The 11875-nt window shown below is 41.3% G+C and overlaps 1 protein-coding gene across 1 annotated transcript; it reads left to right on the forward strand.

Annotated features, from left to right (window-relative positions):
- Positions 1–1570: 1570 nt before the first annotated feature.
- Positions 1571–10404, forward strand: arsh (arylsulfatase H). Its single transcript, XM_070837967.1, has 11 exons — positions 1571–1642; positions 3651–3806; positions 4050–4171; positions 4302–4424; positions 4667–4869; positions 6394–6614; positions 7294–7430; positions 7593–7730; positions 7909–8068; positions 9018–9139; positions 9958–10404. Exons 1-11 carry the CDS (start codon positions 1608–1610, stop codon positions 10371–10373), a joined length of 1833 nt encoding a protein of 610 aa, XP_070694068.1. The 5' UTR covers positions 1571–1607; the 3' UTR covers positions 10374–10404.
- Positions 10405–11875: the final 1471 nt, after the last annotated feature.

Here is an 11875-nt window from a genome sequence, read left to right on the forward strand (position 1 = left end):
TTAAGATACGTACGTACATATATAGTTGTTTCCAATGATTGATATATCTTTATATAAGGTTTGTGCAACTGCATGTGACTCACTCTTTCTCTCTTTATTTGTGACTGTCTTTTGCACCTGCAAGCTGTGGGAAAGCTCAGGGAGATCAAAAAAACAAACAGCCATCATGAGTCACGACTTGAAATGCCTGATATGTCAGGTATTTATAAGGAAATGCACACAGTTCGAAGCATTGCGAATGATTTATAGTGACAGGTCCATAAAGATACACCTGAGGCCCTCAGAGGTAAGATGTTGGAGCCTGCATTGGTTTTTCTTGCCAGGTGTACACACACCTACTCTCTGCACGTGTGCATATTCATTTCATCCCCAACAGTCATTACACCCTCGCTGACTGTAAACCCTCTAATTAAATCCAACTGCGAGCGGCTATGATGACTTGATATTGACTCAAAAACTGTTGAATCGATTGCGAATAAATCAGACTAAATTGTCTTTCATGGTGAAACAATAAACTTCAGCTGTGCTGGTGTCCGTGGAATAAACGTTCTCATAAAAATACCAGAGGTGTTGCAATGTTTTCAGATCATCCGCTCGAGTAAAAGCACTAAGTATAACACTGCTTTCCAACTTAACAAGACAAGAAAGGCTGAGAGGGAGGACGTGTTGTCGCCCGGCTCCTCTAGTCTGCACGTCGAAGTCGAAATGTCCTTGGGCAAAACACTGAACCAGTGAAGTGCAAAGCTTCGGTGTGAGTGTGTGTGTCTCTTGGCAAACCTCTGTTTTGCTTTATGATTGTCTTTTTACCAGTCTATTTACCAACACATTACCGTAATACATTATAAAATACAATAATAAATAGAATAGAAATAAGTAACTTTGCACAAAATGGAAATCTTAAGTAAGGCGAGAATACATCTAAACTACTTGAATTGGCTAAATCGACTTTGTCCCTTTTTACTCTATTACTCTAATTACTATTTAGACTGGATTCTGGTGAGCTATAGCCCAATACAATAACTGGACAGCAGAAGAGTGCAATGGGAAATGAGGGGAAAGACTATTATCCAGCTCTTCCATATAAAAATATGGAATATAATAATATATATTCTGGATTGTAAATATCTCTCTTTTACCATCTATATTTATGATTCTTGATTATGCACCAATGTGCCATGGCAAATCCCTCGTAATGTGAAATCTTATTTGCCAGTGAACCTGGTTCTGACTCTGTTTGGGGTTCGTGCTGCTGGAGCTCTATAACAGTGGCTCCCAATGTTTTTTGGTCTAACACCCAAAAGAAATGCAATCATAGGTTACAACTTTAGACTGGATGTGAGCTGTGGGCAGTTCATCTAAACATAAATTATGAAAAATTATTTAGGTACCTGAAAACATAAAAACTGTATACAGTATAAATTTTTTTTTTTTTTTTTTTTAAATTTTACTTAATTACTTTGAGGGGTTTATGATAATACTGATTTATTTCGTGCGCATTCACTCTACACTTTAAGGTAAATATTGTTGTGCGCTGCCAGCCAGTCATTACAGTAGAGTCGGAGAGGCGGAACCAGGAGCTTCAGCAGAGGAAATGTGTGACATACCTCATGTCCTATGAATCAGGTCATTGTGCAGGTATGAGGTGAGTCAACATGGCAGGTTTGCCTTTGCATTTTTAAAACAGCAGCACATATAATGTGTTACATGGCCGAACTACTGTAAAACCTGCGGAATTAACTAAAAAAAACTAGGAAAGACTAAATGATGCGCCCATCGGAGGTTGACGGCTTTGCTTTTAAGGCATCACTGACAATAACTTGGCAGCTCTGCTCTAGTTAACGCTTATTTTTTATAAACTCACAAATGTTTGTCTTTGTGTGCGGTGCAACATGTGGGACTTCGCCTTCACTGCTTCCTGCGCCTGTTGGATATCCTGCTGGAGGAGGGAAAGGTCCATGTTGTGATGTTAGACGGTCTGATCACAGCCCATAGGTTGATTGGTCTTCAATAACTTTTGTGCTGATAGTCATAGCTGAGCTGAGTCCCGCCCACACCGAGAGGGAAAACAATGAATCGCTCTCCACTGACTTTTACTGCATCAAGGTGGCTCCCTGTCACTTGTGTCTGCCAGCAAATAACAGAAAAATACCTAAAAGCTGCTGTGTGGGGTGTATGGAAGCCTGTGTAAGTCCTGCAAGTCATTATAATGACTAACCTTGTCAGAATAATGACTTAGTGTCACAAAATAATGACTTGAGATACTTGTCAAATCATTATTTTGAAAAATGTTCCCATTATTTTGAGATACTGGGGTCATTATTTTGAGTTTTCCATTATATTGACTTACAGGATCTTTTATTTCCATCACCGTGAAATAGACCTCCACAGAGATGCAACATGGTAGGCCGCCCAGTGCTAAGTTTTATAAGAGCTGCTGAACTGAAAAACTGAGCTTTTGTGTGAAAAGTGGAAACAGACATCACTAAACTGAGACAGATCACAGCAATCCCACTAACAACATATTTAAAAAAATGTGTCACTATAAAGATAAGGTGCAGCATCTTTACTTATGTCACTAGAAACATATGAGGCGCATATACTAATACAGTTAGAGGTGTCTTCACTGATTAGTGAGGTTGGTAGTTAAGGAGCTAGCTTGCTGATGTCTGCAGAGATTCTGAGGTAAATTTTACCGTCTTGAAGTGAGGAATAACAACTAGCTCTATTACAGACAGTGCTGCTAATATTTGAAATACGTCTGTTGTGAGCCAGCTAGTTTATTTTTTCATTGTCTTTTGAGTAGACATGGACAGTGTTACAGAAATCAGTCCACAGAGGCAGACAGCAAATTCATCACCTCTGGCCATTCAGTGGGATCATTTCTCCAAGATAAGCATGGGACACTGACAATACTGAGTTTTTTTGTGTGTTTTGTTTGCCTTCAGCCCCTCTGGTGGGTGTGGTTTTCAGAGTATGATGCATTGTGCGCTGTCTTTATTGGCTTGGGATGTTAGACAGGCCGCCATGACTCTTTGCATGGTGCCAAATTGTTACACAGCCAGGATACAGTCAGTGTAAAGAAAATTCAGAGGCCTTTTTCGAAAGACATTTTACATGTTAGAAAATTAAAGAAACTGGTTAAGGACCAGAAAAGGAGCCAGTTCGACTGTTATCCTTGTGTGTTGCTTATAAAGGGGAGCTGTCAAACTAAAGGTTATACCTGAGAAAAAAACTAATGTCATCATCAATTTACAGTGATACAAAGCAGAAAGTCAGCTCCCATGTTAAGCCAGAGCCAGAAAAGGGATGTTTCTGCATAGATCTACAATGAGGAGTTTCACACTCGTGATGAAACATTTTTGATTTGACACCGATGCCATTGATTACCACGCTTCAATTTCAAAAGTATTTATTTCTATTTTTCTACGGGGTCTGAGGTGCTAATACGCAGTCATCATTTTCCTCAGGGATCGCCAAATATCAACACAAAAGGAAAGTTTCATGTAGCTGCTTTCATGACAAATTAAAGGATTAACAATTCTCAAAAAGGTTCATGATCAATTTTCTAAAAGATCAATCGATGGATCGTTTTAGCAGTAGGTCATTTATCTATTTATTTTTCTTTTAAGTCTTAAATCTTGTACCCTTAGCCCCCCCCTGGTGGCACATCTTTTCCTCGCCCTGCTCCTGGCAGCAGGGAGACACGTCACAGGGGAGGACGTGGACAGGAAGCCCAACTTTGTCCTGATGATGGTAGACGACCTGGGCATCGGTGATGTCGGATGCTACGGTAACGATACGATCAGGTCAGTCCTAACAAATGTTTTTACAGTTCTTTGTCTGTGTGTCTCTCCCTCTTTGTCTGCTTCTGCTCTCTCTAGCTCAAAGTTGTGATTATTAACAGCATGTTTCATCATAGTCCTAATATCAACAGCCACTGTCTCTGTCTCTCCGTCTCACGCTGATGCACTGCCCATGTTAAATGCTATTTAAGTATCTACAGTATATGTCTCTGCTCTACCTGTCTACCCTCTGTTCTGTCCCTGTAGGACTCCTAACATAGACAGACTTGCCTCTGAGGGGGTCAAGCTGACTCAGCACATTGCAGCTGCTCCTCTCTGCACACCGAGCCGGGCCGCTTTCATGACCGGGCGCTATGCGCTCCGCTCAGGTAACAGATGCTCTTAACTTATTCTGCCAGCAGCAAATAGGAGCATCCTGGTCCTATTTGCACAGCAGTGTCTGACCGTATGTTCCATATTTGTTCGCTCGTTGCATTTTTTTGGGTGTGTGTTGACTAGGAATGGGCAGCACAGGCCGTGTGCAGGTGCTGCTGTTCCTTGGAGGTTCAGGGGGACTTCCACCCAGTGAGACCACCTTTGCTAAGAGGCTACAGCAACAAGGATACACCACCGGCCTTGTGGGTGAGATAACGTAGTGCGATCATTTATTCATTAGTCCTGACTGTGACATTTCTCCTGCGTCATCACCAGGCAACAGAGAAAAGACACCATATGGTTTTTCATCTGGTATTCCATGTTTTGTGCAAGTGAGAGAGAAAGATGCACAGGTCTTTGCAGGATGTTCAAGTGACACATTCTTCCTTCCTCTCCCTTTTGTTTTTGAGTGTCTAGTACTGAGTCTGTCTCTCTCTGTGTCTCTGCAGGTAAATGGCACTTGGGTGTGAACTGTGAACACAGAGGGGATCACTGCCACCATCCGAACCAGCATGGCTTCAGCTACTATTACGGCCTGCCGTTCACCCTGTTCAATGACTGTGTGCCTGGACACGGGAGTGACGTCCTGGCAGACCTCCAGCACACACTCCAAACTCTGACCATAATGCTTGGAGTTGGACTTTTCACACTGGTACGGGCGATTGGCAACACTTTATGATAATGGTACAAATCATATACGCGAAGGAATGCTGAAATTATGCATGACCGATGATGGTTTAATGCATGACTTAATACAGGATGAATCATGGATTCCTGTTGCTCAGTGTTAACAAACAATCAAGTCACTATGACTTTATGTGATTAGTTCCCACTTAGTAGATCATCATTTAAGGAATGTTATTTCACAGTGTGTTCATACATTAATTGACATGCAACCAAATCAGCTGGATTCCTTTCACATAAAAGTTTATTTCAGAGCCATGCATTTGTTCAGCCTTTGTGATTAAAAAAAAACAAACTTCATGTTTCTATGAGAATAGGTACTGTTCTGTGTTCACACTGTGTGTCTGACACATTTACATGTTGCTGCATGACCCAGTGGTATTTTTGGCAGATTTACAACTTAAGAGGTGGAAAGTGAGTCATTGTTTTTAAATTATCTTTGTGCTGAGTATAGCATGCTAGAGAAGTGTGCACTAAAACCAAAATCATCCAGCAGATGCTTATGATTTTGGTTTGAGTACATCTTTCTCTACCAATGCTAAGACCACATATCATTGGGTTATGCAACAACATGTAAATGTTTGTATCTGATGCTCGGTTTAGCAGAACAGAACCTATTCTCTTAGATTTATGAACGTTTTTTTTATTAGAGAGACTGAAATAAACTTTTATGTAAGAGGAATCCAGCTGATTTAGTCACATGTCCAATAACGTATGAAATAACTGTAAATTAATATTCTTTAATTGATGATATATTAGTTGTGAACTCATCACACAAAGTCATACATCTGAAAAAGATCCGTAGAGGCACATAATGAGAAAGGTGGCTTTGCGGGAAAGCAAAACCAAAAGCAAACACAAGCGAGAGACACATTTGCACTGCCAGAGCAAAAGGAAGAAATTGGAAAACAAAGAGTTGCTGTGCCGTTCAGCCCAAAGCTAAATAACTAATGCGTAATCACTTAGACATGAGCCATAGGGTTGAAAAAAAGATTGGGAACAGAAGCTGCAGTTGTGAAATCCTCAGTCACATCAGCCAGAAACCTGTTTTAGGGGAAGGCAAAGTAGTGTCGAAACTAAAATTTTGTGAGGACTTGGCAATGATTGGTACCTGTGAGATAAATGAGAACCAGCTGTGCCACCGCTAGGGTAAACTTGAAACACACTTTTGTTCGAAAGAGGAAAAAATAATGAGCATAAAAAAGAGAACTACACTCAGAACTAGTGCTCAGCTGGAAGACCAAAGCCTATAAAACTATTTTCAGGAACACAAAGCACTACTTGTTTTACTTAAAAACTAACAATGTTGGTAATGTTTTCTGATATCATCTAGTGGCAAAATGATAGAATTGCATCAGAATCAGAACTCCATGTCCCAGAAAGTAATATGAAGTGTTTTCATGATATTACATGTCCCCTGCAATGCAGTGCAACACTCCTGCAATACATCCTGCTACTGTGGAGATTGTCTGTGTGTGTTCTGTATTTTCAGGTGTGTGTCCGTGTGTGTGGCCTCCTTGAAGTCAGGCTGTGGCTCCTGGTAGCACTTTGTTTTCTCAGTATCCTAGCAACTTCCGTGTGGTACGTGCCCTTTAAACTCCTGCCGACCTGGAACTGCATCATCATGAGGAACCAAGAAGTGATCGAACAGCCAATGACAGTGGAGACACTGCCCCAGAGGTTGCTGGGAGAAGCACAAGATTTTATCAAGGGGTAGGAATGCCAGAGCAAAATAATGTGGTGTTTCGTTTCTGCCTTTTTCTTTTTCTTGTTTTAACTCCTCTGAAACTTTTTTTGCAGCACCGCCATAAAAGCCTTTGGGTAGCTTAGTGTTTGCGATCTGATTAGAACGGTTCATATTTTACGCACATCTGTGGTTTGCTTGCTGATTGCCTGGACTTGTCCATACGACAGACACCACATGTGTGAAACTTTATTGAGAGGTGCTAGTCTTTCATCATGTTCTGTATCTATGATGAGTTCTTACTGACAAGAAAGTCCATAAAAAGACATACAAACATAAATCTTTAAAAAATATACTGTTTCGTTCCAGGAATATTTTCAGCTGCAGATTAATACACGTGGTGTAACCAGGACCGTGTACTGTAAGTAGGGTTGACTCAAAATAAGCTACTGTGCCCATGTTTATCCTTTATAGAGAAACATGTTAACATGTGGCTGACTGATGTGCTTGTTATTCAATGCTGAGGACCAGTGGAGGATCAGTGGAGGTCTATGGGATCTAGAAATAAGGTGTATCAGGCATTGGGTACAAGGGGAAACACAGTTTTTCATTTATATCTTATTTATAGTGTCTCCTTGTCCTTTATCATAATCAGCATAAAAACATCATAAATGGTTCATCTGTCCTCTTCTATCCTCTTCTCTTCAGGAATGTAGATCGTCCATTTCTCCTCTTCTTCTCATTGGCCCACATACACACACCACTCTTCAAAAACCCTGCCTTTGCTGGTAAAAGTCGCCACGGTCGCTACGGTGACAACCTAGAGGAAGTGGACTGGATCATCGGTGAGTTACTGTGATAACCACAAGAAATTTGAACACTACAACAAGATCCAATTTGTAATTGTCCTTCAACCATCAGGACAGTCAGAGCCACTGTCCATATCTGTTTATCTAGTTCAAACTCCTACCTTACCATCGCCAATGAAATATTAATATGTTTTCTAGGTAAAATTACCGAGACGGTGGACTCCCTCGGCCTAGCAAACAATACTCTGATGTACTTTACGTCAGACCATGGTGGACACCTGGAGGATGCTGATCCGCTAATTGGCCAGAAAGGAGGCTGGAACAGCATCTATAAAGGTGGACATCATCACATGCTGTTTTTTAATGACGCTGTCACTTTAACTGCATTCTGTGATGTTACTCTGGCATCTGAACTCTCAAAACATCTATAAAAAGTTGATGAAGCACTATTAACATCAAAAGAACCGGAGATAACTGTGTGGTGTAATTTCTCTTTCTCATTTCTCACCCATAGGTGGGAAAGCTATGGGGGGCTGGGAAGGGGGGATCAGGGTGCCTGGGATCTTCCGCTGGCCTGGCAGACTGGCAGCTGGAAGAGTAGTGGACGAACCCACGAGCCTCATGGACCTGTATCCAACACTGAAACATTTGGCCAAGGACACACAACCAGACAGGTAGAGACTTGCTCATATGGCTGCTTCCTTTGTATCGTGCTTACTCACGTCTACTGAGTCTTATTTGTTTCTACAGAATGTGGACAGGTTAAAACGCCGCTGTATTTGTTGAATACAGCAGTACTGGAAACCATTGTTTAGAGTGACAAAAAGAGGGAAGAACAAACCATGCAATTACTCTAACCTTGAGGAAGTGTTTTGTAGCCAGATGATTACAGTGCGGTACCAACAGCACCTCATTATCTGTAAACAGCCACAGCTTTTGTTTAGGAGAAGGCTGCTGCGTGGGCACTAATTTTGCTAATTTAGCAGGCATTGTAGGTGACGTAAATAACTCATTTACTTCATATTGATCCTGACATAACAAGCTTGTGTTTCCAGCATAATTACTTTTCTTAATACAGTAGTTATAATCAGTGGTGGAAATGGTTTCACTGGGGGAACCATACTGGTGGTGGACTCCTATTCAACACAACTGCTAACAAAACTTTCTGTCCTTAACTGGCAAGCTGCAAATGACACGGAAACTTTACTTTGGGGATTATTCTGGCGACCCTGAGATATCAGGCCTTCCCGTAGGCTGTATGGGCTGAAGCTGGATATGTGGTGCGTTCAAGCACAATAAATGATATACACGAAACAGTGTAAAACAGCTATATGCAATCTCCCCCATAAAAAAAACACAGAATAAATCTAAATCTGAGCAGGAGCACTGTTCCCTCCTGACTTTTACTCCCAGAACGGCATTCTCATTGCCCCCTAACACTCCTTTTTCCACCCCTGGTTATAATATGATATGAACAACATGAGATAGTTATCATAGATGAAAAGGTTAAAAGCACCTCTGTCTGCATTCTTTAATGCCCTTTTCATTGCTTTTAAAGCACATTTTTACATCATGTTTCCCCTCCTCCTTCTCTCTTTCGCCTAATTTGACCTTTTTCCCCAGACAATTAGATGGCTATAACATCATGCCCCTGTTGGAGGGGAAGGTAGAGCGATCAGAGCATGAATTCATGTTCCACTACTGTGGCATCTACCTGAATGCAGTTCGCTGGCACCCGCCTGGAAGTAAGTTCACACGTGTGATGCGTTGAATCATTTAGCAGACTCTTTTGTTTTAATGTGAAGCCTGGTGTTTTATCTGGCAGAAAAAAGCCAATTGTGTTGATGTGAACCTGAAATCAAACTGTACTGTAGCATCAGGCATTCGTGACCATGGAATAGAGCTAAAATTGACTAAAAGTAAGAGTTCCAAGACTATCTGGAAACTGCATATATTACATTGTGTGTATGTGTGAATGAAATTCTTGTTCTGTCCCTGTAGTCTCACTGTGTCTCGTTGTCTCGCTTTGTTAAACATTTACCGTGGAGCTGAATGACAAAACCTTTGACCTGCTTGCTAAACATGTCAATATAACTGAGATACTGATGAGAGATAGCTATTGTTTTGATGTTAGCTGTTCCTATTTCAGCTCTGCTTATCAGTCTTTGTTCTTATTGAATCCTGAATCTGATTGACTCTTTGACAAGAAGAGATGCCAAAATATGTCAGATATGTCCCCCTTCATTTTCATAAGATATAGCCTATCTACATATATAAATACAGAAAGTGACAAGGTATTTTGTGATCTGCTTTTGCTAAAGCTGAAATAGATTAAAATGTTCCATGCTCTATATCTTACCATGCAAAAGCTGAATATTTGCTTATTTTTGGGCTTCATTACTATAACTGTAGGCATGAAAACGCTTGGTGCAGTGAAAAATATATTTCTCCAGTCAAGGACTAAAAATGGGATTTAAAAAGAGTAAATCTTGCAAAAAAATTAGTTAATTACTGTAAACAGGTGCATCTTCATGTGTTTCCTTGGGCGTGTGTTTCCATCTAGGTGACTCCATCTTCAAGGTGCACTTTTTCACTCCCAACTTTTTCCCGCCGGGAGCCGGTGGATGCTACGACACTAAGGTCTGTCTATGTCATGGAGAACATGTGACGCACCACGACCCACCACTGCTGTATGACCTTTTCCGCGATCCCTCAGAGTCCCGCCCACTTACCCCTGACACTGAGCCGCGACACGCTGAAATACTTGAGCAGACTGCCAAAGCTGTGGAGCGACATCGAAACACTCTGACAAACCAGCAGGCTTCTGATGATACTCATCCACACCGAGACGCGCACGGCGTTCAAAGCCAGATGACATGGGACAAGATTCTGTGGAGACCCTGGCTTCAGCCCTGCTGTGGGACTTTTCCATTCTGCGGCTGCAAAGAGAACATGAAACACATAGAAGGGAAAAGTTGAAAAATAAAAAGCTTTGGCTCAGTGAAGCTTCTTTGGAATCAGCAGCAGGGTTTTTCTTCATGAATAGTATAATACTGTACTTTTTGTGGCTCAAGGTGCAGATGATTTTAAAGATGTGCAATGAAAATGTTTGGATTAGAGGCTTGGTGTAAAAACCACCCAACTTTTACTGCATTTCTGCCTCATCGAACTCTTATAGTATAATCGTAGTTATTTCCCCCTCAATGACATGAGATCCCCCTCTGTTTACATGTGAGGTTATCAGACATGTCATAAAGTTTACAATGACTTTCTTTTATACATGTAGCTTTGTCTAACATTGCAGTTAAGTAGGACTGACAATAGACATTTATTTCCTTCAGATGGTAGTTTAGACTGAGTGCCATTAGAGGGCAGAGTCAGACTGTGTTTGGATGGTAGCTGTGCTGTGTTTGTATGAGAGGGAAGGAGAGAGGGATGATGGGAAAACAAATACAAAGATACAGTCTTAGATACACAAATGAGCACTATACAAAGCACATACCATTTTGACATTGCTGTAACATGGTATTATATTACATCAGTAGTTACATTTGTGTCTGTATTTCAGAAAAATACCTCCCAGTATTCATTTTTTTCCCTGTTTGCTCTGTTATCCTTTAATCCTGCTCCATATTCCTCATGTCTTTCTTCTTTCCCTGCTTTTTCTTGATTCTCCTTAAAATTTCCTCTTCTCCCTTCCCCTCCTATTCCTCTAAACTGTTTTGGTGACAACATAATGCTTTTCGATCTCGTAAAAGGGAATTTTCTTTTCCCCTTAACCCCCTTCAGGAAAGTCAGAGTCACAAGGTCAGCTGCAGAATAGCGCTGCTTAAGGACACTGTGGCAGGAGGCATGTTGTCCAGCAGTGTCCTAGTTTGACCACAAGGACACCCCGTGGCTCCACAGATCATCAGTAATAAAGACTTTAAAGACTGTGTGAACGTCTCCATCACCAGTGTCATCATCATTGATCATCATCATCAGCAGCACTCACACTGTCTCCCTCCAGCAGTGGCAGGCTGTCAAAACATCAAAGTTTGCTACAGCAGTAGCCTATAATTGCTCTCCTTCCGTCCCCTCCTCTCCATTTCCTCTTTCACCATCTCCTCCAAACTACTTTCTTCATCTCCTCCTTGTCGTGTTCCCTTCTTCCTCCTCCTCTCCCTCCAGAAATTTCACTCATCTGCAAGTGAGAAGGGGTGTTTCATCATCATCATCGCTGTAATTGTTGCCATCACGGTCGTAGTATTTACTTCTCTCCCTCCAGCAGAGACCCGTACATCAAACACTCAGCAAGTTCATTACAGTAGCCACTCTATTATAACTCTGACAGTAAATCATGCAGTCGACCATACATAATGACATTTGGCTTTACATCAAAGTTAATGACGGCTGGTGGGTTAGATGGTTACTGGCTGTACATCATGTCACACACACACACACGCATGTAATGTCCTCATATAATGTTAGTGGGCACACAT

Source organism: Pempheris klunzingeri, chromosome 10 (genome assembly GCF_042242105.1).
Source record: "Pempheris klunzingeri isolate RE-2024b chromosome 10, fPemKlu1.hap1, whole genome shotgun sequence".
Lineage (NCBI taxonomy): Eukaryota > Metazoa > Chordata > Actinopteri > Acropomatiformes > Pempheridae > Pempheris > Pempheris klunzingeri.